The following is a 26,233-nucleotide window of genomic DNA, read 5'->3' on the forward strand; positions in this document are numbered from 1 at the left end:
CAATCCCCCACAGCCATATCCCTCTAAGCATATTGGGCATGGAGTCCACATCTGATTTCTGATTTCCTCCATGACCTTTATTTCTTATCCTGAAAAATACCTGTCTCCAAGATTTTTGAGCTGGCATGTAGATTTTGAACATATGACCCCTAACCTAAGAATCCACCAGCACAAGCCATATCACCGCCTAAACCCAAACCTAACAGTCCCCTAGAGTTTTGTATTGGGGGGGGGGGTTCTGACAACTTAGGACTTAATAGTCCAATGAGGCAGTAGAATGGGAAATGTTTATTTATTTTTATAATAAATGACTAAAAAAGGAAATTTATGCTTACCTGATAAATTGATTTCTTTTACGATATACTGAGTCCACGGTTTCATCCTTTACTTGTGGGATATATTCCTCCTGCTAACAGGAAGTGGCAAAGAGCACCACAGCAAAGCTGCTATATAGCTCCTCCCCTAACTCCTCCCCCCTGTCATTTGACCGAAGGTATAGGAAGAGAAAGGGAAAGAACCATTAAGGTGCAGAGGTGACTGAAGTTTATATAAAAAATAAATCCTGTCTCAAAAAGACAGGGTGGGCCGTGGACTCGGTATATCGTAAAAGAAATCAATTTATCAGGTAAGCATACATTTCCTTTTCTTTTACAAGATATACAGAGTCCACGGTTTCATCCTTTACTTTTGGGATAATAATACCAAAGCTTTAGGACACGGATGAAAGGGAGGGACAAGACAGGATCCTAAACAGAAGGCACCACTGATTGAAGCACCTTTCTCCCAAAAAGAGCCTCAGAAGAAGCAAAAGTATCAAATTTGGAAAATTTGGAAAAAGTAAGGGAGGACCAAGGCGCAGCCTTACAAATCTGTTCAACAGAATCATCCTTTTTAAAAGCCCATGTGGAAGCCAAAGCTCTAGTGGAATGAGCCGTAATCTTTTCAGGAGGCTGCTGTCCAGCAGTCTTGTATGCCAAACGTATGATGCTTTTCAGCCAAAAAGAAAGAGAGGTAGTTGTAGCTTTTTGACCTCTACGCTTCCCAGAATAAACAACAAACAGAGAAGAGGTTTGACGGAAATCCTTGGTTGCTTGCAAGTAAAACTTCAAAGCACGAACCACGTCTAAGTTATGTAACAGACGCTCCTTCTTAGAAGAAGGATTAGGACACAGAGAAGGAACAACAATTTCCTGATTAATATTCTTATTTGAAACAACCTTAGGAAGGAATTCAGGTTTAGTACGCAAAACCACCTTATCAGAATGGAATATAAGATAAGGGGAATCACATTGCAATGCGGAAAGCTCAGAAACTCTTCGAGCAGAAGAGATGGCAACTAAAAACAAAACTTTCCAAGATAACAGCTTAATATCTATGGAATGCATGGGTTCAAACGGAACACCTTGAAGAACATTAAGAACTAAATTCAAGCTCCATGGCGGAGCAATCGGTTTAAACACAGGCTTGATTCAGATTAAAGCCTGACAAAATGCCTGAACATCTGGGACATCTGCCAGACGCTTGTGAAGCAAAATTGACAAAGCAGAAATTTGTCCCTTCAAGGAACTAGCTGATAATCCCTTCTCCAATCCTTCTTGGAGAAAAGACAAAATCCTAGGAATCCTGATCTTACTCCATGAGTAACCCTTGGATTCACACCAATAAAGATATTTACACCATATCTTATGGTAAATTTTTCTAGTGACCGGCTTGCGAGCCTGAATCAGGGTATCAATGACCGGCTCAGAGAAACCCCGTTTAGATAAAATCAAGCGTTCAATCTCCAAGCAGTCAGCTGCAGAGAAGTTAGGTTTGGATGTTGGAACGGACCTTGAATGAGAAGGTCCTTTCTCAATGGCAGTCTCCACGGTGGCAGAGACGACATGTCCACTAGATCTGCATACCAGGTCCTGCATGGCTACGCAGGCGCTATTCAAATTACTGAAGCCCTCTCCTGTTTGATTCTGGCAATCACACGAGGAAGGAGAGGAAAAGGGGGAACATATAAGCCAGGTTGAACGACCAAGGTACTGCTAGAGCATCTATCAGTACAGCCTAGGAATCCCTTGACCTGGACCCGTAACGTGGAGGTTTGGCATTCAGATCCAATTCCGATGTGCCCCATTGATGAATCAAGGCGGCAAACACCTCCGGATGGAGTTCCCACTCCCCCGGGTGAAAAGTCTGACGACTTAGAAAATCCGCTTCCCAGTTCTCTACTCCTGGGATATAGATCGCAGACAGATGGCAAGAGAGAGTCTCCGCCCATCGGATTATCTTCGATACTCCTATCATCGCTAGAGAACTCCTTGTTCCCCCCTGATGATTGATATATGCCACAGTCGTGATATTGTCCGACTGGAATCTTATGAATTTGGCCGAAGCCAACTGAGGCCACGCCAGCAGCACGTTGAATATCGCTCTCAGTTCCAGAATATGGATTGGTAATTGAGACTCCGCCTGAGTCCACACACCCTGAGCCTTCAGGGAGTTCGAGACTGCATCCCAGCCCAGAAGACTGGGGTCCGTCGTTACTATTACCCAAGATGGTCTGCGGAAGCACATCCCTTGGGACAGATTGTCCTGCGACAACCACCACCGAAGAGAGTCTCTGGTCTCTTGATCCAGATTTATCTGAGGAGATAATTTCGCATAATCCCCATTCCACTGAGCATGCACAGTTGTAGTGGTCTTAGATGAAAGCGAGCAAACGGGATGATATCCATTGCCGCTACCATTAGTCCGATAACTTCCATACACTGAGCCACTGATGGCCGCTGAATGGACTGCAGAGCACTGCAAGTATTTAGAATCTTTGATTTTCTGACTTCTGTCAGAAATATTTTCATAATTTCTGAGTCTATCAGAGTTCCCAGGAAGGAACTCTGGTCTGTGGAACTAGTGAACTCTTTCCTACATTCACTTTCCAACCGTGAGTTCTCAGAAATGACAACACGATGTCCGTGTGAGATTTGGACAGATGAAATGTTGACGCCTGAATCAGGATATCATCCAGATAGGGCACCACTGCTATGCCTTGCGGCCTGAGAACCGCTATAAGAGACCCTAGAACCTTTGTGAAGATCCTGGGAGCCGTGGCCAACCCGAAGGGTAGGGCCACAAACTGATAATGTTTGTCCTGAAATGCAAATTGCAGGAACTGATGGTGATCCTTGTGGATAGGATTGTGAAGATACGTATGTGGTCATGTATTGACCCTCCTGGATCATAGGCAGAATTGTACGAATAATCTCCATCTTGAACAATGGAACTCTGAGGAACTCGTTTAGACACTTGAGATCTAAAATCGGTCTGAAGGTTCCCTCTTTTTTGGGAACCACGAAAAGGTTTGAATAGAACCCCTGCCCTTGTTCCCGATCTGGAACTGGGCAAATTGCTAGCTTAAGAGCCTTAATTCTGTCTAAAATGTCCTCTAAAGGTGTCTCAACCTTCAGAGACTCTTCCAGGGCGTCAAACCAAAAAGCAGCTGCAGTAGTTACTGGAACCATGCAAGCTATAGGATGTAAGAGAAAACCCTGGTGAACAAAAATTTTCTTTAGAAGACCCTCCAATTTTTTATCCATAGGGTCTTTAAACGCACAAATGTCCTCAATGGGTATAGTTGTACGTTTAGCTAAAGTAGAAATAGCTCCCTCTACCTTGGGAATCAATTGCCTAAAATCCCGCATGGTGTCAGATATGGGAAACATTTTCGTAAAAGTAGGAGGGGGAGAAAACTGTATACCTGGTCTATCCCATTCCTTCTTAAAAATTTCCGAAATTCTCTTAGGAACCGGAAAAACATCAGTGTAAGTAGGTACTTCCAAATATTTGTCCATTTTACACAATTTTTCTGGTGGAATCGTGATCGGGTCACAATCATCCAGAGTCGCCAGAACCTCCCTGAGCAACAGACGGAGGTGTTCCAGTTTAAATTTAAAGGACAAGACGTCCGAATCTATCTGAGGTAATACATTTCCTGATTCTGAAAGTTCTCCCTCAGACATAAAATAAATAGCCACTAGGGCATCAGAGGGTTCAGCATTTACATCAGAACAAGGCCTACTGCGTTTACCCTGCAAAACTGGCAGTTTAGACAATACCTCTGTAAGGGTAGTAGACATCACTGCAGCCATATCTTGCAAAGTAAAAGAATTAGACGCACTAGAAGTACTTGGCGTCACTTGTGCGGGCGTTAAAGGTTGAGACACTTGGGGAGGATTAGGTGGCATATCAGACTGAACATCATCTTTAGACACACTTTCATTACCTAAAATATAACCTTTACAGTGTAGGGCCCTTTCAGTACAAGAGGGGCACAATGTAAGAGGGGGTTCCACAACGACTTCTAAACACATAGAGCATTGACTTTGTTCAATGTCAGACATGTTGAACAGGCTATGTAACACCACAGAAAAGTTAAACACTTTATTTGAAAGTATATAACAGTTTAACAAAAAAAACGGTACTGCACCTTTAAGAAATTAAAAAGCGCAAAAGTTCTGCAAAACCACTAAGAATGAAACACAGATGCACAATTTTTAGATAATTCTGCCCTAAAAAGCATCCGGATATTGCACCCCAAGTAAGGACAGTTAAACAAATGATTTAATAAGGATAATGACGTTTTGACTAAAACTCTTATTAACGTTTAGCCGCACCAACAGAGCTGTGGTGCCTACCTGCCCCCAGGGATGTTAGAAGACACTCCAAATCACTCCGGTACAAGAGTGATTAGTTTGGGCCCAACCGGAGCTGAATGCTACTGCCTGTGAGTAAGGAAACTGCGCAACTGAGGCGCGAAAAACAGGCTCCGCCCATCTACTATGATGTATCCTAAGCTCAAATGCAGCATGTAAAACATCCCAAACAAGCCATGTGGGTATAACAAACACTAAAAACGAGTGCAGTATTAGTATCATTTCATCACCATATAAACTTTACCCTTCCTATTGCTAGCATAGGCAAAGAGAATGACTGGGGGGGAGTTAGGGGAGGAGCTATATAGCAGCTCTGCTATGGTGCTCTTTGCCACTTCCTGTTAGCAGGAGGAATATATCCCACAAGTAAAGGATGAAACCGTGGACTCGGTGTATCTTGTAAAAGAAATTGTTTTATTGTTGCATTTATTTGTTGTTTTGTTAAACAACCAAATATTTGCCTTGTGATTAGTACTAAGATGAGTAATACTAATGATTAATCTTTAGTACAAACCTTCAGACAAATGGAGGCAAGAGAGCACAAATATTTTATTCTGCTGGAGTTCATTATAAGGTAAAAGTCTTTAGTTAGTACAAGCTATGGTGGAGCCTATCACACACAAAAGACACAGACATGAAAGGGAGTTTTGCAGTAATTAATCAAAAGATAAAGAATGTCATACCTGTGTTTTACAAAGACAATACATGCAGCAAGTTATTCTCTATGAACTGTGGCTTCCTGACTGCACTCTCCTTTGTAAAGTGCTTAGTAGGCACTGGATGCTTTCCAATTTTGATGACAACCAATCTGGAGGTGGACTTTCCTGTAGAAGAGTCTTTACTGAAGTTAATGCTTCTTCTACCATCTGGATTTGGACATCATATCTTTCTGAGTTAGAGTCTGTCTGACGAGCTCGCTTTGCCAAAGGCTGCACAAAGAAAAAAAAAAAAAAAAAAAAAACATAATTTATGCTTACCAGATAAATTCCTTTCCTTCCTGGCAGGGAGAGTCCACGACTTCATTCCTTACTGTTGGGAAATACAACAACTGGCCACCAGGAGGAGGCAAAAACACCCCAGCCAAGGGCTTAAATATCCCTCCCACCTCCCCTATCCCCCAGTCATTCTGCCGAGGGAACAAGGAAAAGTAAGAAAAACATCAGGGTATAAAAGGTGCCAGAAGAAATAATATAAAAAGGGAGCCGCCCATCGAAAAAAAAATTACAGGCGGGGTCATGGACTCTCCCTGCCAGGAAGAAAAGGAATTTATCTGGTAAGCATAAATTATGTTTTCCTTCCATAAGGCAGGGAGAGTCCACAACTTCATTCCTTACTGTTGGGAAAACTATACCCAAGCTCCAGAGGACACTGAATGAATAACGGGAGGGAACAGAAAAAAGAGGCAGACCCTATTCTGAGGGGCACCAGAGCCTGCCAAACTTTTCTCCCGAAAGCTGCTTCAGCTGAAGAAAACTTGTAAAATTTAGAAAAAGTGTGTAAGGAGGACCAGGTAGCCGCCTTACAAATCTGATCCATTGAGGCTTCGTTCTTAAAAGCCCAAGAGGAAGCCACTGCTCTAGTGGAATGAGCCGTTATAATCTCCAGAGGCTGTGTTCCCGCTGTCTCATAAGCTAAGCAGATGACACTCCTCAACCAGAAAGATAAAGTCGTAGTAGCCATCTGCTCCTTACGCTTCCCCGTATAGATGACAAAGAGGAAGATTGTCTGAATTCCTAAGTAGCCTGAAGATAGAACTTCAAGGCACAAAGCTTCTGACACTTCTCTGCCACCTCCTATAGTGACGAAAGGCAAAGAATGACTGGGGGATAGAGGAAGTGGGAGGGATATTTAAGCCTTTGGCTGGGGTGTCTTTGCCAACAGTAAGGAATTAAGTCATGGACTGTCCCTGCCTTATGGAAGGAAAGAAAATAATTAATGGAGACATTTAATTAACGATGGCAAAGTACTTAATTTAGATTAATGTTAACATACAGTGGGTATTGAAAAGGATCACCCCCTTTGAAAATAATCCCATTTTGCTGCTTTGCAGCCTGAAATAAAGACAAAAACAGTTTTTGTTTATCCAGTTGTAATTACTCAGTGCAACTTATAACATACAAGTGAAAGATAGAACACCAACATACCAGACAAAAATAAAGACAATTCAAAAACAGAATCACTGAGTTGGAAAAAGGATCACCCCCTTGTGTCAGTATTTTGTTGAACCACCTTTTGCTTTAATTACAGCCTTTAGTTTGTTGGGATATGTCTCTACTAACTGTGCAAATCTAGACTGTGTAATATTTGTCCACTCTTCTTTGAAGAACTGCTCCAGTGCCGTTACATTTGATGGTGACCGTTTGTGGACTGCAGTCTTCAAGTCTTGCCACAGATATTCAATGGGGTTTAAGTCTGGGCTTTGACTAGGCCATGCAAGGACATTCCCCTTTTTCTCCTTCAACCGCTGTGTGGTCATTTTTGCTGTGTGCTTTGGGGCATTATGTTGGAAGGTAAACCTTTTTCACATTGACAACTTCCTGGCAGAAGGCAGTAGATTTTCCTCAAGAATTTGACGATATTTTGCCCCATCCATTATTCATTCTATCCTGACAAGTGCTCCAGTGCTTGCTGCAGAGAAACACCACCATAACAGGATATTACCACCTCCATGCTTTACTGTAGGTATGGTGTTATTTGGATGGTGAGCTGTATTGGATTTCCTCCAAACATATTGTTTGGTTTTGAGGCCAAATAATTCAATTTTAGTCTCATCTGACATAACACCTTTTTCCATATGGCCTCAGAACATCCTAGGTGTGTTATGGCAAAGCTCAGTTGTGACTGCATGTGGCCTTTCTTGGAGTGGCTTTTTTCTTGAAACCCTCCCATACAAGCCTCATTTGTGGAGAATTTGTGATATTGTTGTCACATGCACACAATGACCAGTCTTTGTCATAAATTCCTGCAACTGCTTCAGAGTTGCTGTGGGCTTCTTGGTAGCCTCTCTGACCATTTCACACCTGGCTCTTTCATCCAGTTTGGAGTGATGTCCTGATCGAGAGAGGGTCTGTGTTGTACCAAATACCTTCCACTTCTTAATAATAGAGTACACTGTGCTTCTAGGCATGGATAAAGCCTTTGATATTTTTTTTGTATCCATCTCCTGACTTGTGCCTATCCACAACTTTATCCTGGAGATCTTTTGACAGTGCCTTGCCACTCATAGTTGATTGTTTGCTTCAGTTGCACTACTAGGGACTGAGATGCTAAAGGAAAGCTCTTTTCATGCTGAGCAAATCAATATGCCCACAGCTGATCACAGTTGAAGGTCAAATGGCTTTGTGTGTGCCACTGAGAAGGTGATTAGCTACACCTGATTGAGTTTACAAGTAATTTTAGGAGGGGTGATCCTTTTTCCAACTCAGTGATTCTGTTTATGAATATTTATTTTTGTCTGACATGTTGGTGTTATATATTTTACTTGGATGTTATAAGTTGCACTGAGTAATTACAACTGATTAAATAAGAAACTGTCTGTCTTTATTTCAGGCTGCAAAACAACAGATGTGATTATTTTCAATGGGGGGGGGGGGGGTGATTCTTTTCAATACCCACTGTAGCACAAAATAAAAAAGAAGCTATCAATGCTGGACATACTCTAATATAAATTAGCATTCAGAGTTTATGTAGCTATATTATACAAACACACATATACACAAATACAAGCTCTTCAAACTAAGAACAGCTTAGGACTCCCAAAAGGTGACTTAGCAGCCATTATGCATTGGGCATAATGGTACCACTAGAACTGCTTGATAATTGTGAGACCTGTCGCAATAACACAGAAACTTGTGATTCAGGTGAAAAGACATGAGATCTTCTTCTGGCAATCCCCAGCATCTCACAATCTGGTCGAACACCTCCTTATGCAGAAATCCCTTCCCGGGTGAAGCACTGGAGACTGAAGTCCGCCTCCCACCTGTTGATTCTCTGGCTATGAATAGACGATTTCAGGGACCAGTGGTGTTCTTCTCCTACATGACAATGTGAGACACCATCAACAATGCTGAGGGACTCCATGTTCCCCCGATGATTAAAATAAGCAACAGCTGCAATATTGTCTGATTGAAATCAAATAAACCACTCCTACCATAGACTAGGCTAACCATAAAGAGCCTTGAAGATTACCCAGATTTCCAAATGTTTATAGGTAACCTCATCTCCAGAGGAAACCAAACACCCTGTGCTCTTAGAGGCCCCCAGACCCAGTAGGCTGGAATCTGTAGTGATCACTGTCAAAACTGGCCAACTAACTAGACAAATGCATTATTCCATTTTTGCAGAGGAGAAAGCTACAGAGGTCTCACATAAAACCAGGCAAATAGAGCTGCATCTAATTCAGCCACTATTAACTTCACTACTTACATGCATTGAGCTACAGCAGGAAGAGGGGTGTGATGTAACAAGCACACAATTGCTGCAGCTTGATCCTGCATTCGTCTGTCAGAGACAACGTCTTGAACAACAGTCTATAATAGACCCTTGGAGAAGATGAGTTTGGGCAATAAAAGAGCACTTTTTATAAATGTATACACCAACCCCGTCTAAGGAGCATCATTAGCAAGACCTCAGTGTGTTACACTGCCTGCTCATCTAAATAAGGCTCTACTGCGATTCCTCAGAACCTTGGTGAACATCCTGGGGCAGTGGCTAGTCTGAACAATAAAACCACAAATTGGTAAAACCTGTCTAAAAATGAAAGACTGAGAAACTTCACATGATCTTTTCTGAATCGGGATATGCAAATAAGCATCTTTTAAGTCCGTTAGACAAAACAGATTCTACTGCACTAAATAAAGAATTATGTGAATTTTGGAGGTGTCAACCTTAAGGAACTCTCTTTAAAGATTTGAGATCCATAATAAGTAAAAAAAGTACCCTCCTTTCTGGGAAGCAAGAAGAGATTGTAGTAGAAGCCCTGACACTGTTTTGGTAAAGAAACTGGCATGAAAACCATTCCCTCTGGATCTGCTACAGATTCTTGCCTTTTTTGGCTTCTGGGCTACATGAGAGAAAAGGCATAATTTGTGACAAGGTCTGGATCAAAAACTGATTCTGTATCCTTGAGACACAATGTAATCTTGCCTTTCCACTGGGACTACTTCCAAAAGTGGGGGAGACACTTTCATGCAGACTACATGGTCTTAGACAAGGATGAACTAAGTCTCTAGAAAGTCTTGAGTGAACCCACTGACTGGTTTGCAGAAGAATTGGTCTTTTGGGACCACAATTGCCAAAAAGAACAAAAACTTCCTGTAGGCCTATTCTTGCCCTTTGAATTCTTGTCCAGTGGCAGAATTGCCCCCTGATCACCAATAACTGTAGCTATAATAGCATCTAGTCCTAGACCAAACATGTTTTTGTGTCAATAGTTTGCTTTTGTAAACCATATCAACACACTAGGACGTATGCCATAAGGCATGTTTGGATAGAACAGCCTTGGCAGCATTAATGTAAACCACCTCTGGGTCTTGAGACTCAGAAAGTACTGTAAGTCCTCAGTAGAATAACAGTCTGATTCTAATGCACTCTTCTTAGTTAAAAACTAGAAATGAGTTACTTACTTGAGCTACAGATCTGCCCTCCAACCCTGCAGCTGATGGTCAAGGGACCTGAGCTGCACTAATTTGCTTCATTATTATGGAGAAACAGACACAGACTGACATTAATGAGGAGTCATTACAATAGCACAGAAGGAGCAACAGACTATAATAAAGCCACTAACCCTCTAGGATTGCTAAAAACAAATTGTGTCTAAATGCAAAAGAAGGAGAGCTTCTGTTAACCATTTGAGTGCTAAGCACTTTTCCACCTGGGTGCTAAGCCTTTTTAAGTTTTTTTTTTTTTTTTGAGATCCCGAAGACTTACACTGTTGGAAAGGTTAGGCGATTACCTTTCCAACGGTGGGTCTTGGGGGTCTGTAGCTGCTTAGATGCCTGAGATACAGGCTTCTAAGCAGCATGCCCCCTGCTCCTATACTTAACATTGTTAAGTATAAATAAAGTTGCACAGTGACGTCATTGTGTCATTGCGCGTGACGTCACCTCGCATAATGTGCAGCCCCGGAGATGCCTGTCATTATGCAGGCCCCAATCGCCGGGGTAGGAGCGGGTGGGAGCCCCCAGATCTCCCTCAAGGTGGGAGAGTGCTAGCGACGGCTCTGAGCCGTCATTAGCACCAGAGTGGGAAACTCTGCGACGGCTCAGAGCCGTTGTTAGCACTCAAGGGGTTAAAGGGTCAGTAAAATCAAAATTAAACTTTCACTAATCAAATAGAGCATGCAATTTTTAAACAACTATAGTTTACTTCTCTTACCTAATTTGCGTGGTACTCTTGGTATCCTTTGTTAAAAAGCTTACCTAGGTAGGCTCAGGAGCAGCAATGCACTACTGGGAACTACCTGGTGATTTGTGGCTGCAGATATATGCCTCTTGTCATTGGCTCACCGGATGTCTTCAGCTGGTTCTCAGCAGTAAATTGTGGCTCCTTCAACAAAGGATACTAACATAACAAAGCAAATTTGATAAAAGAAGTAAATTGGAAAGTTGTTTAAAGTTTGCATATCGTTTTTGAATCAAAGAAAATTTTTGGGTTTCATGTTCCTTTGAAACACATTCTTAAGCCTTAAAGGGACATGAAACCAACATTTTTATTTTATGATTCAAAAAGAACATGCAATTTTAAACAACTTTCCAATTTACTTCTATTATTTAATTTGCTTCCTTCTCTTGTTATCCTTTGCTGAAAGGTTTATCTAGGTAAGCTCAAGAGCAGCAAAGAACCTAGGTTCTAGCTGCTGATTGGTGGCTGCATATATATACCGATTGTCATTGGCTCACCCATGTGCTCAGTTACAAACCAGTAGTGCACTGCTGCTCCTTCAACAAATGATACCAAGAGAATGAAGCAGATTTGATAATAGAAGTTAATTAGAAAGTTGTTTAAAATTGTATGTTCTACCTAAATCATGAAAAAAAAATGTTGGATTTCATGTCCATTTAATATTGGTCCTAGTTGGCAAAAATGTCATATAGTAAGTGAGGAGTCAACAATGTTGTCACTTTGTATCGAACCTACCTCTGCAAGTTGTCAGAACGAAGTAACCTGCAGTTATATATAAATGGCATATGGTGTAATCAATATTGTAATTATCCAGCAAATAAAAAAAAAAGAAACGTAAATAGACCTACCTAACATGCTATAACTTAACTGTTTTGTCAGTCTTAGTACAGGGTATATTAGGATCATTATCTGGTGGCTGCTTATTAAATAAACACTGCTGTTTAATTTAATTGGCATCTACTGCTGCACAAACCTGTTTTTTATAGAACGTGTGTAAATGTACAATAATATAGATAGATAGAACTTACCTCTAATATAACATCTTCCACGTGCATCTGTGCTCGTTTATCAAAGAATGCATCTAGCACATGCTTTTCTTTTTTAATCCTTTCTACATGGGTTTCCTCTGGTTCTCCATCATAAACAGTCTGTAAAGTACAGATCGGTTATTAACCATGTATTTAAAATCTCCAATACGATCTGTGATATAGATCTTGCAAATCAGTTGAAATCTTAAACATTATTATGGTTACTTCCAATTTAATTGGCACACTGTAAAAGTTCACAGTGAGCTCACAAATATTAAAGTGACATGGAACCAATTTTTTTATTTTAGGATTTAGATAGAACATACATTTTTAAACAACTTTCCAATTTACTTCTATTAGATTTGCTTCATTCTCTTGATATCCTTTGCTTAAGAAACAACAGTGCACTAATGAGAGCTAGCCAACCACAAGAAACAAATATGTGCAAACACCAATAACCAGCTAACTCCCACTAGTGTAAGATATGTACATATTCTTTTTCAACAATGGATAACAAGAGTACAAAGTGCATTTGAAAATAGAAGTGAATTTAAAAGTCTTAAAATGACACATGAATTATAGACTTTCCTATTCCCTTTAATCTACAATAATTGATGTACAAGGGGGCATGTCATTATTTTAGGAATCCAAATTTTGGAAAATAAATTGTTAGAATGTTGGGTAACAGCTACAAATTATTCAAAATGTTGTCTGTTTATAACACACAAAATATACACATTTTTTTTATAAGTCAAAAGTAAAGATATCAAATCATTTTTTTATCCTTCTCATACAAACAATAATTTTGGCCAAGGTCATAAGAAAACCACTGGTGCATATTTTTATTCTTACAGTGTCCTGAAGTTACTGACTACAGCAAACAAACAAACAGGATTTTTTTTATTTTTTTTTAAATCCTGCAGTTTTGAAAGAAAAAATACTTTCAGTTTTAATAATACATAACTATAATACCATTAACAAAATAATTTAGTTCAGCCTACAGATTAATCCATGGCAACCCAGCAAACCCAAATATAAAGGCACACTCTTTATGGTATTTATTGTTCTTTTTAAAATGAAGCAAACTACATAAGAATTGAAAGAAAACGAAGGGCCAGATTACGAGTGGAGCGCAAATGAACTCTTCTTCTCGAGCGTGAATTGCGCAAGAAGCTATGTTTTCATCTACTTAACTGCAAAGGGCTCCAATGCGCACACACACACACACACATATATATATATATAAATATATATGTGTATACATATTAGGCCTGTCAAAAATAATCGTTTTGACGATGCATCGCGATGCGGCATGAAACGATTCTGCATCGATGCACTGAGACGCGATAATCGATTAACGTTACCCACGTGACCAGCCTCCAGGACAAGTAACAGAAAGTGCGCGGTACATCGTTTTGACGTCACTGACGTCACGTCACCCAATAAAGCAACATGGGCGCTCCATGGGCGGTCTCTGGAAGTGCCGAAGTTACGCAGTAGGAGCAAAGCAGGAGTGTGTTGCCTGAGATTGATGATGGTGAATGTGATGACGATTCCGACTCCGAGTATACATGGCGGTATACAGCTACACGGCGGGCTCATTTTTATTTTGTGGGAGACAGAGGAGGAGACCTATGGTGAGAATTAGACTAACTGCTTAGTTACCAAAACGTCGTACATTTTGCCAATGCCATGCCATAATTGCCATTGCCATGCCTATTGCCTCAACTGCCTACTTGCCATAGGTAAACTAATTATTAACTTACTTAAAGAGCAAATCAATAAGGGGTACACATTTATTACACAATAAGGGGTACAATTAAATACTTGCCTTATTTACTTAACGTAGTATGTACTACTACTACTGCTGAGCTGACTGAGGCTCAGGCTGCTGCATAATTAATTGCTGCATTATTGAATAATATTGCATATATAAAAAATGTATTATAAATAAATATAGTATACTATTATTGTCTAATGTCTCTATTAGTCTAATCTGTATCTATCTATATCTACATGTTTTTCACATGGATGGATGGCCTGGTCTGAAGTTCTAATATTTTAATAATATACACTTTTTATATATAATAATAGTATTTATTTTTTTAATATAATACATTTTATATATGCAATTTAATATGCAATGCAATTGCATGCATGTGCTGACTCTGAGTGCTCTCTTAAAAGATGCCAATCCGAAGAACCCAATCCTTGTTTTTATTTTATAAGTTAACAAAACTTAACAAGGCTAAAAGCTGCATTTTTTAAACATACTAAACTAAAGGCCATAAAACCCATTTTGTGATTCAAGAAAGTGCATGCAATTTTAAACAACTTTCCCTATTATATAATTTGCTTATCCTTTGTTGAAATGCATAGCCTCCTCCTTGTGCACTAAGTATTATATAGTAAGTAATGTGTGTGCTGTGCAATGCATTACTAATATGTCATCAACAAACGATATCTGAGAAGTATGAAGCAAATTAAATAATAGAAGTTAGTTATGATGTTTATTTAAAATTGTATTCTCTATCTGAATCATGAAAGTAAATGTTTGGGTTTCATTGCACCTTTAAGTGTGTAATATATTACAGTAACTTACAGTGTCAGTGAGTGAGTGATGTCCCCTGCAATGCAATTTGTTTTAAAATTTATGTTCGCAAAATGTATGGCATTGGCAAAGTAGTTGAAGTTACTAGTACTTGTTGATTTTACATTTGCGGCTTGACATTTTGACAACTGGAACTTAGTGTTTTTTCTTTTTTTTTTAACACTGACAGAGTTCGACGTTGACAACAACATCATCCGTCACATATGTACATGTCATGCTAAAATGACAGAGGGAGACAAAAAAGATAGAGAGATAAAAAATGCACCTAGCATTTTAAAAGCAAGCATCTGGGCACATTTTGGATTTTATGAACATACTGGAAAGCACGAATTGGACAAGACACACGCGGTTTGTAAAGCCTGTCACACAAAAATTAAATACCTAGGGAATACTACTAACTTGAGAAATCACGTTAGACGTTTTCACTCTGAGATGCTAACCCCTGCCGCTGCCGCCAGTGCCACTGCCAAGGAAATAACAAGACTAGCTGAAGCTCATCAGCCAAGAATTGATGCAATGCTGTCAACTTTGCCACCCAACTCTGAAAAAGGGAAGAGAATAACCAAAGCTGTGGCAACTTTCATAGCGAAGGACCTACGGCCTTACTCTGTTGTGGAAAACCTTGGGTTTCGCAACCTGTTGAAGACACTAGAGCCACGTTATAAGATCCCGTCACGCAATCACTTAACAGAAAACGTTATACCTGCACTCTACCACGAAACAAAAGCTCAGGTAATTGCATCAATGAGCCAAGCCAGTCGAGTCGCAATAACGTGTGATTCATGGACTTCAGTCACGACGGAGTCTTATGTAACAGTAACTGCACATTACGTTAGCAAGGACTGGAAGATCTTGTTGCATGTGCTGCAAACGAGAGCAGTTTATGAGTCTCACATGGGTTCTCATCTGGCGGAGCTACTGTCTCGTGTCGTGGAAGAATGGCAGCTGTCCGATAAATCTGTAGTGCTTGTGACCGACAATGCGTCGAACATGATTGTTGCTGCTCAAGTTGGAAAATTCCCTCATGTAAAATGCTTCGCCCATACACTGAATCTCGCATCCCAGCGGGCGCTGAAAGTGGCCACGCTCTCCAGGCTTTTAGGCAGAGTGCGACGAATATCAACATTTTTTCACCGCAGCACTACAGCAAACCACTGTCTGAAAGAAAAACAGAAATGTCTTGGCCTGAAGAATCATAAGCTGATAACTGATGTGACAACAAGGTGGAACAGCTCATATGACATGGTCGAGAGGTTCCTAGAACAGCAACCTGCAATCTGTGCCACATTGTTGTCTCCAGAAGTCAGAAAAAGTGAGTCAGATCTCTGCACTCTCAACGAAACAGATGTGTCAAATGCAGAGGATGCTGTGAGTGCATTAAAGCCAATGAAAGATGCAAACACACTAATGTCAGAAGAGCGCAATCCAACTGTTTCTCTCATTGCCCCTCTAAATGCACAACTGCTCCAGAACATGACAGACACCATGGGAGACACACCCATGATCCATGAGATCAAGAATGCCATCAAAACAGATCTCCTGAAGAGGTACAGCAGTGAGGCAGAGAAGAAGATACTTTATACAGCCTCTGCCCTGGATCCTCGTTTTAAGGGACTGCCTTTTATTCTCACAGAGGAGGAGAGATTGGAGATATACAGAGGAGTGACTGAGGAGGCTGCATCCTTGGAGGTAATTTTAATTGCATCATGTTTCTTGAAAAATGTATAAATTGAAAACAAACATAAAACATACCATCCATACAAAATAGGCTTAGCTAGCAGTAGCTTGATTAGTAGCTAGTTTAATGAGTACAAGGTTTATTATATAAGTCAGTTTGAAAACGCCACAGTCAGTCAACTTTTCTCCTCCTCCGTCCACTCCCGAGTCCTTCCTAATAGATGTGAGCTGTTGCATGCATTTATTTATGCATTACTGTCTCTCTGAGCACACACATAGCATTAGCTGGCTGGCTGCTCGAGGTAATAATGAATGCTATTTTTTCTATTCTTTTGTTCAAACACAGATTGAGTGTACTAGTACAGTTACATCTAGGAGGACAAACGTGAATGAAGTGCCACTGCCTGAGGGAAAAGAAACTCTGGAAGAAGAATCACCCATCGAGGAGGATAACCCTTCTCCTCCCAAAAGAAAGTCCACATCGCTGCTCATGACTTTGCTGGGACAGTCTTTCACTGACACTGAAGGTACAATAGAACCCAAGACCCCCTATGCCAAAGCTGAAGAGGAAATAGAGAAATATTGTAAAGCCCCATCTCTGCCTCTCACTGAAGACCCTTTGAAATGGTGGCATGTACATGAGGTCATATTTCCCCTCCTCTCTCATTTGTCAAAGCGATACTTGTGTATCCCAGGTACAAGCGTGTCTGCAGAGCGGGTTTTCTCCACTGCAGGAGATGTGGTAACGGCTAAAAGAAGCACCCTCAAACCAGAGCATGTGGATCAACTAGTGTTCTTACAGAAAAACCTACATATTCCATAATTCTGAGTAGTGATTCAGGTTTATAATATTAATATTTAATGTTTTTTGGCACATCCAGAAGAATGTGCTGTGTGCCCCACTGCTCAGTGCAGACTACTGTTAAGTTATTTTATATTTGTTACTGTTATATAGCTTATAGCTTTTTGAAAAATGAAGCTTAAAACCTTGACTAAATCTTTGTTGGATCACAAAATATACTAGTACACTACACGACACGACCGACCACGTCACTCTGTCACAGTCACACACACACACAAACAATACAAAAGAAACAACACACAACTGCACACACCTCATGTGTGCGTGTCAGTCAGTGTCACCCTTCACCATGATTCACTCTTTTTATGATGTGTGGTTTTTTTGGTATTGTTTGACTGTGTGTGACTGTGACTGTGTGTGTGTTGTGTAACAATAAATTTGTGATTCCATAAAGATAATCAAAGTTAGTAATCTAGTAGTTCAATGCTACTTGTTGTATAATGTCTATTACTACTTCTAGTGTTACTGTGATGTTTGCCAATCAGGAAGTGCTCTGTTTTGTAGATGTTGTGCTATTGTTTACAGCACACCCCTGTATTGTTTGCAATGCAGTGAGTGCATAGTGCATAAGGGATTATTAATATTATTCACACTAAAAATTGTCTATTTTAAATAGACCCTTTAAGAAAGATATCATATGTTTTTGTTTATGATCCCAATCCCAAATGCCATCCCACTCCCAGGCAGATCTGTAGGGGTTAACCTAATATAACCAACCAGTTAACAATAACAATGTGTGTACTGTCTAACTGTCTTTATGAGTGTGTGAGTGTGACTGTGAGTGAGTGAGTGCCAGTTTGAAAAGTTTGTATGTATTTATCTATGAGTGTGTGTGTTAGATGAGTGTATTAACTGCCTTTGAATGTTTTTGTTTGTATGTGATTGTGTGTCTGTCCCAGTGTCTATGAGTGTGAGTGTGACTATGGCTGACTGGCTGTGGTGCCTTTGAATGTTTTTGTTTGTGTGTGTGTCCCCCTGTGTCTCTAGTGTCTGAGTGTCTAGTGAGTGTGACTGTCTAACTGTCAGTGTCTATGAGTGCACTATGCAGAGAGTGAGACTGAAGCCAAACCACTATAGGGGAAGGAAAAGCCTTGAGTAAATCTTTATTGGATCACAAATATACTGTACACTACAGACAGTACAGCACACACAGCACACAGTGCCACACACAACAGCACAATACAAAAATAAAGCACACACACCTCAGGTGAGTGGCGTGCCACCCTTTCTTCACCATGATTTACTCCTTGATGTCTGTGTCCTTTTTTATGTATTGTTTGTTTGTGTGTGACTGCTGTATACTGTTCAGTGACAGACTCAGTCACTGTTCAGTTGTGTGTAGTACTGCTTTAACAGTAACTAATAACTAACTAATTATATTTGTGATCCCATAAAGATAATATAATCATCAAGAAGAAACTGTAGTTATAGTAGTTCAGTTCAATGCTACTTGTTTTAAATGTCTCTCTCTCTAGTACTATTGTAAGTCTGTAACTGTGTAAACTAATTGTATATGTCACAATCACATGTGTGTTGTGTGCACACTCTGTGCTGTGTGTTGTGTTCCAGATTCTTCACGTGATGTTTGTTTGCCACAAATTGACAGTCATGAAGGCACAGTGGACTGCACCTGTAATTTTGTACCTATAAGGGATTTATGTTTTGTTTTCTGAGGACAATTTTCACACAAATAAGGTATTATGGTGGTAACTTAAGCTTAACCTATCTATTTTGGTTTTAATTTAATGTCTATTATTATATTATTATTACTAAGTAAGTAAAGAAATTAAATTAAAACCAACATAGATAGGTTAGACATTTATTTGTTGTTCATGTTTCTTTACAAGTGTATAGTGTACTTACTATATATAATATATACATTTAAATATTTTCTTTTATTGAAGAAGTACACTGTGAGCACTGCACTTTTTACACTACGTACTCTGTAACTACAGTTTGATGCCATAATATTGTTTCCAAACCAATACAACAATTGCCATTTAGTATTTACTGTTCTATAAACTGTTGTTGTCTGCTGTGTTCAGACTTTGCCACAGGAAGAGTGTCCTTTTTTGAGCTAATAAAATAAAAAAAGAGTTTGACTGCTTGAATTTTTTTTTCTGAAAAATTTAAAAATTGGGCAGAAATAGTGCAGTAATCGTGATGCATCGCGATGCATCGTAGAATCGAATCGTATCGAATCATTACGATGATAATCGTAATCGAATCGAATCGTGAGACAGGTGAAGATGCGCAGCTCTAATACATATGTATTTACAGTTGCAATCAAAATTATTAATTCAATGACTACATGTTATAAATATGGCTAAGGTCAAAAGAATGGTCCAAAAAGTTAAAATAAGAGATCATCGCCCTTTAAAACAAGGAACAGGATACAAAAAGATAGTAAAGGCACTAATTATTCCTAGAGACACTGTTGGAAGCATAGTTCCCAAGTTCAAAGTTAAAGGAACAGTGGTTACACTATCTGGACGGGGCAGAAAAAGGAGCTATCAATGGCTGCAACCAGATTTCTGAGAGGGCAGGTTGAGAAAAACCCTTGAGTGACTGCAAAAGGCCTGCAGCAAGACTTGGTGGCAACAGGCACTGAGGTTTCAGTTTGCACAGTAAGACGTCTACTAAACGCAGAAGGTTTCCATGACATAACTCCAAAACGTACACCACTACTGACCTAAAAGCACAAGAAAAGTCAGCTCCAATATGCTCAAAATGATATCAATAAGCCACAGAAGTTTTGGGAATTTGTTCTGTGGAGCGATGAAACAAAACTGGAACTTTTTGGCCCAATGGATCAGCCATATGTCTGGAGGAAGAAGAATGAGGAATATTCTGAAAAGAACACACTGCCTACAGTTAAGCATGGTAGAGGCTCGGTGATGCTCTGGGGCTGCTTTGTATCCTCTGGCACTGGAAACCACCAGCGTGTGGAAGGCAAGATGGATTCATTGAAGTATCAGGAAAACCTAGGAGAAAAAATCATGCCGTTTGTGAGGAAGCTGAAGCTTGAGCGTCATTGGACCTTCCAAGCAGGACAAGGATTCCAAGCATACCTCAAATTCCACCAAGATTCTACAGTGGCCATCAGTGTCACCTGACGTAAACCCCATAGAAAATATCTGGTAGGATTTGAAGAAGACAGTTGCAGCACACGGCTATGCATCTAATTTGCAGCAGGTCATAACAGCAAAAGGGTGCTCTACTAAGTACTAAAGATGTTTACCATGAAGGGTTTGAATAATTTTGAAACTGCAGAATTCATTAAAAATTATTTTTTTAGTTGAATTTGGGGAAACCACTTGAAGCATTCATTGTGTTGAGCTATTTCAATTGCTTTTGTTTGATTTGTTCATTTCAAACAGCTGAAAGTCTGTAAATTTTGACAATAAACCTGATTTGCAAAGGGGGTTGAATAATTTTGATTACAACTGTAAATACATAAATACACAAGTACACAGACATTATATATATATATATATATATATATATATATATATACACATATATATATATACATACACACACACATCCATCTTTAGAGATGTATATGTATGTATGTCTATGTTAAAACACCTGAGACCTCATATCTTTGAGTCTTTATAACTTTTGTGTACAATATAACAGTGTTATCATGAGTGGAATGTATTTTTGATGTGTTTTGTTACACTTTTTAATTTAGTGAAAAAGTACACCAGAGCTCTGAAGTCGCGGTAATGATTCTAGTGTAAATTACTTTCGACTCTTAAAGGGACCCTCAAGTCAAAATAAACTTTTATGATTCAGATAGAACATGCAGTTTTAAGACACTTTCTAATTTATTTCCATTATCAAATTTTGCACAGTCTTAATATTCACAATTTCTGGGGGAAAAGATCCTACTGAGCATGTGCACAAGCTCACATGGTATGCGTATACTAGTCTGTGATTGGCTAATGTCTGTCACATGATACAGGGGGCTGGAAATGGGAGAAAAATAAATTTGTCAGAAAAACAAATTATGCTTACCTGATAATTTCATTTCCATCGAGGGGAGGAGAGTCCACAGCTCCATTCATTACTATTGGGAATTAAGAACCTGGCCACCAGGAGGAGGCAAAGACACCCCAGCCAAAGGCTTAAATACCTCCCCCACTTCCCTCATCCCCCAGTCATTCTGCCGAGGGAACCAGGAACAGTAGGAGAAATATCAGGGTATAAAAGGTGCCAGAAGATGATTACATTTAGGTCCGCCCCACGGAGATACAGGCGGGAGCCGTGGACTCTCCTCCCCTCGATGGAAATTAAATTATCAGGTAAGCATAATTTACGTTTTCCATCTAAAGGGGAGGAGAGACCATGACTTCATTCATTACAGCCACAGCTCTAGTTGAATGAGCAGTGATCCTCTGAGGAGGCTTATGTCCCTCTGTCTCATAAGCCAAGCAAATCAAGCTCCTTAACCAAAAAGACAAAGAAGTAGCAGAGGCCCTTTGCCCCTTGCACTTCACACCACAAAGAGAGATGTAGACTGTCTGAAATCCTTTGTAGCCTGAAGATAGAACTTCAAGGCACGAACCACATCCAAGTTATGAAGTAACCTCTCCTTAGGATTAGAAGGGTTAGGACACAAGGAAGGAACAACTATTTCCTGATTGGTGTTACGGTTAGACACCACCTTGGGGAGAAACCCCAACCCAGTGCGAAGAACAGCCTTATCCGCATGAAACACCAGATAAGTAGGGTCACTTTGCAAGGCAGCTAGCTCAGATACTCTGCGCGCCCGATGCAATAGCCAACAGGAAGAGAACGTTCCAGGACAAAATCTTAATGTCAATGGAATGCATAGGTTCAAATGGAACCCTCTGCAAGACCTTAAGGACGAAGTTTAAGCTCCAAGGTGGAGCCGACTGTCTAAAGACAGGACTGATTCTAGACAGAGCCTGAACAAAAGATTGAATGTCCGGGAGCTCAGCGAGTCTCCTATGCAACAAAACTGATAAAGCCAAAATCTGTCCCTTTAGGGAGCTAGCGGCAAGACCCTTCTCCAAACCATCCTGGAGAAAGGCCGGAATCCTGGATACCTTCACCTTATGCCAAGGATATCCATGCTTCTCACACCAGGACAAGTAAGTCCTTCACAACTTATGGTAGATGCGACGAGTGATTGGCTTCCTTGCCTGAATTAGAGTATCAATCACACCTTCAGAAAAGCCTCTCTTGGCTAAGACTAGGCGTTCAATCTCCACGCAGTCAGCCTCAGAGAATCTAGATTTCGATTTTGAAAGGGACCCTGTGACAGCAGATCCCTGCGACAGGGTAACCTCCACGGCGGATAGGATGACATCCCCACCAGATCCGCAAACCACCTCCTCCACAGCCAGAAGGAGCAATCAGAATGGTCGAGGCCCGCTCCTGTTTGATGCGTGCCACTACTCGAGGTAGAAGTGGAAGCGGTGGAAAAATATAAGCTAGGCTGAATCCCCAAGAAGCCACTAGGGCATCCATCAGCTCTGCCTGGGGATCCCTGGACCTCAACCCGTATCAAGGTAGCTTGCAATTGAGTCTGGACGCCATGAGATCTATCTCTGGCGTTCCCCATTTGTGACAAATCTCCGCAAACACCTCGGGGTGAAGAGACCATTCCGCCTGGATGAAAGGATTGTCTGCTGAGAAACTCCGCTTCCCAGTTGTCCACACCTGGTATGTGAATCGCTGAGAGCGAGCAGTCGTGGGACTCTGCCCATTCCAGAATCCGAGACACCTACCTCATCGCGAGGGAGCTCCTTGTACCCTCTTGATGGCTGATGTAAGCCACCGAGGTAATGTTGTTGGTCTGAAATCTGATGAAATTGACTGACCCCAGAGCAGGCCACGCCTTCAGCGCATTGTAATTTGCTTGCAGTTCTAGGATGTTTATCGGAAGGAGAGACTCCTCCCTGGACCACTTTCTTTGTGCCATCTTGACACCCCAAACAGCTCCCCATCCCGACAGACTGGCGTCCGTGGTCACAATCACCCAGAACTGTCTCAAGAAGGATGTCCCCACGGACAGTTGCACCGGACTGGTCTACCAATAGAGGGAGTTCCGAGTCCGAGCATCCATGGATATCAGCTGTGAAAGATCTGAATAATCGCCGTTCCACTGTCTCAACATGCACAATTGAAGAGGTCTGAGATAGAACCTGGTGAATGGGATGACATCTATGCTTGACACCATGAGACCTATCACCTCCATACATTGAGCCACTGACGGGCTTGTGGAGGACTGAAGGGCAAGACAGGTGGATGCAAGATTCCTGCGACGCCGATCCGTGAGAAATATCTTCATGGACATAGAGTCTATTATCGTGCCCAGGAACTCTACCCTGTTGCTGGGAACCAGGGAACTCTTTCCTGAGTTGATCTTCCAACCGTGCGAGGCTTAACGACAGCGCCTGAACTAAGATGTCGTCCAGATAAGGCACCACTGCAATGCCCCTGGATCTGGCCACTGCCAGCAGCACCCCCAGAACCTTTGTGAAGACTCTCGGGGCCGTCGCTAGACCAAAAGGAAGGGCCACAAACGCAAATCTTAGGAACCTGAAGTGGTCCCTGTGGATTGGCACATGAAGGTAAGCGTCCTTCAAATCTATAGTTGTCATTAACTGTCCCTCTTGAACTAGGGGCAGAATAGATCTGATCGTTTCCATTTTGAACGATGGAACACTCAGAAACTTGTTCAAACACTTTAGGTTCAGAATCGGCGGAACGTGCCCTCCTTCTTTGGAACCACAAAAAGATTGGAATAGTACCCTAGACCCCTTTCTGCTGGGGGTACTGGTACGATAACCCAGAGAGAGGCGAAATCTCTCACACACTCTAGAAAGGCCCCTCTCTTCTCTGGTCTTGAAGACAGGTTGACAGGAGGAATCTGCCCTCGGGTGGATGGGATCTGAACCCTATCCTGTAACCCTGAGAGACAACTTCTAGAACCCAAGGGTCCTGAATGTCCTGCAACCAAGCTTCTGAGAATTGAGATAATCTGCCCCCTATGTGATCCTGAGACCGGTCGGGAACCGCCCCTTCATGCCGATTTAGTCTCGGCGGGCTTCTTGCTCTCCTTAGACTTGTTCCAAAATTGAGCCGGTTTCCAAGATCCCTTGGACTGGTTCGCTTTTCGCGGCAGATTGCTGGCGCTGGGCCACGAAAGTGACGAAAAGTAGATCCCTTAGGCTTAGCCTTCTTATCCTGCAGTAGGAAAGCTCCCTTGCCTCCCGTAACCATGGATATTATCGAATCCAATCCTGAACCAAACAGGATCTTCCCTTGAAAGGGCAGGGACAACAGCCTTGACTTGGAGGTCATGTCTGCAGACCAAGATATTAGCCACAGAGCCCTGCGTGCTAAAATAAAAAAACCTGAAACCTTAGCATTCAGGCGAAAAAATTGCATATTGGCATCGCAGATGAAAGAATTGACCACCTTCAGTGCCTTAATCTTCTCCTGTATCTCGTCGATGGATGTCTCCCCTTCGACCATGTCACACAGGGATTCGCACCAATATGTCACAGCACCGGCGACCGCTGCAGGCTGAAAAACAAACCCCGTGTGCTGAAACATCCTTCTCAACATGTTTTCCAGCTTTTTATCCATGGGCTCCTTAAACGACGAACTATCCTGTAGGGGAATAGTCGTCCGCTTTGCGAGCGTAGAGATAGCCTCATCCACCTTGGGAATGGTCCCCCACAGCTCAAGCTGAGAGTCCGGAACAGGAAACAGTTTTTTTAAAAGAAGAAGGGGAAAAAGGTGACCCTAATCGCTCCCATTAATTCTTAATAATATTTGCCATCTTAACGGGGACCGGGAAAGTCTGAGGCACCACCCTGTCCTCGTACACCTTGTCAAGTTTAGGAATCACAGGTTCCTCCGGGATCTTAGGTTCCGGAACCTCCAGAGTAGCAAGTACCTGACGTAGCAGAAAACGCAAATTTTGCATCCTAAACCTATAACCAGGCTCCTCCGCAGCAGGAGGCTTAGATGACACGGACTCCGACCCAGAATGGGCCTCCTCCGAAGAGTAGGAGTGGGCCTCGACCTCGTATAGAGTCTCTGGACCTGCCATCGGTGAGGACAAACAATGGGTCGAGCCGCCATGATACACCCTACGCTTGCGCTTAGCAGAATGTGGTAAGGCATTGATCACCTTAGAAACCACCGATTCCAGTTGCTCCACAAAGTCTGACGGTCAACGAATCTCTCCCAAAGGAGTAACGGTTGGACCACGGGGCTCTACATGTGCAATAGGAGATGAATGCAGGGAACGCACCTCACGGGACGAAGAACCCTCATAGGTGGACAGCTCAGTACTACTAGACATCCGTTTACATTTAGATGTTGAAACTTTATCAAGGCCATGTGGAACATAGTTGAGCAGGCTAATCTACCAGAACCTCCTCACAATAAACACAGGAATGAGACTTTGTTAAGGAGGGAGAGCCCTCTAACGCGTCAGAGTCCTCCATCGCTTGCATTTTATGGGAAGACTAACTTAATTTACAAAAAGGCACCTTATACCACCAATGGCCGGGGCACTCACCACCTCCTAGGACCCGGACTACAGAAATCGCTATGTCTCCTGCGTCACAGATCCACAGAAAAGGATAGAGACACCCCGTCACGTGGAATGCCTGGCAGGACTGCCCCTGCACTAGGGAAAACGCGCCAAATATGGCCGCGCAATAGTCCCGCAAGTCACCTGAAAGTTCCACACATTGCCAGAGCCTCATCTCGCACATAACGCAGCAATGACACAATAAACAATATTATGTACAAACCACCCCCTGTTCAATAATCCCCCTTCCAGGAATATTAACCCTTGATTCTGTAAAGATAAAAAGGCGCCACCCTGTGACCCTGTCTTCTATGTTATCATCATTAATAAAAAATTAAACAATCTTACCAGAATCTACGCCGTGGA

The 26,233-nt window shown here is 41.5% G+C and overlaps 1 protein-coding gene across 1 annotated transcript in view; it reads right to left on the bottom strand.

Annotated features, from left to right (window-relative positions):
- Positions 1 to 26,233, bottom strand: part of FIRRM (FIGNL1 interacting regulator of recombination and mitosis) — a 367,507-nt gene that overhangs the window by 15,633 nt on the left and 325,641 nt on the right. Inside the window, exons 22-23 of the mRNA XM_053693168.1 lie at positions 12,131 to 12,250; positions 5,384 to 5,629 (exon numbers count right to left, since the gene is read on the bottom strand). Coding sequence (XP_053549143.1) covers positions 5,423 to 5,629; positions 12,131 to 12,250 — 327 coding nt within the window. The 3' untranslated portion in view covers positions 5,384 to 5,422. The remainder of the gene's footprint in view (positions 1 to 5,383; positions 5,630 to 12,130; positions 12,251 to 26,233) is intronic.

The sequence above is a fragment of the Bombina bombina genome, chromosome 10 (assembly GCF_027579735.1).
Source record: "Bombina bombina isolate aBomBom1 chromosome 10, aBomBom1.pri, whole genome shotgun sequence".
NCBI classification, from domain to species: domain Eukaryota; kingdom Metazoa; phylum Chordata; class Amphibia; order Anura; family Bombinatoridae; genus Bombina; species Bombina bombina.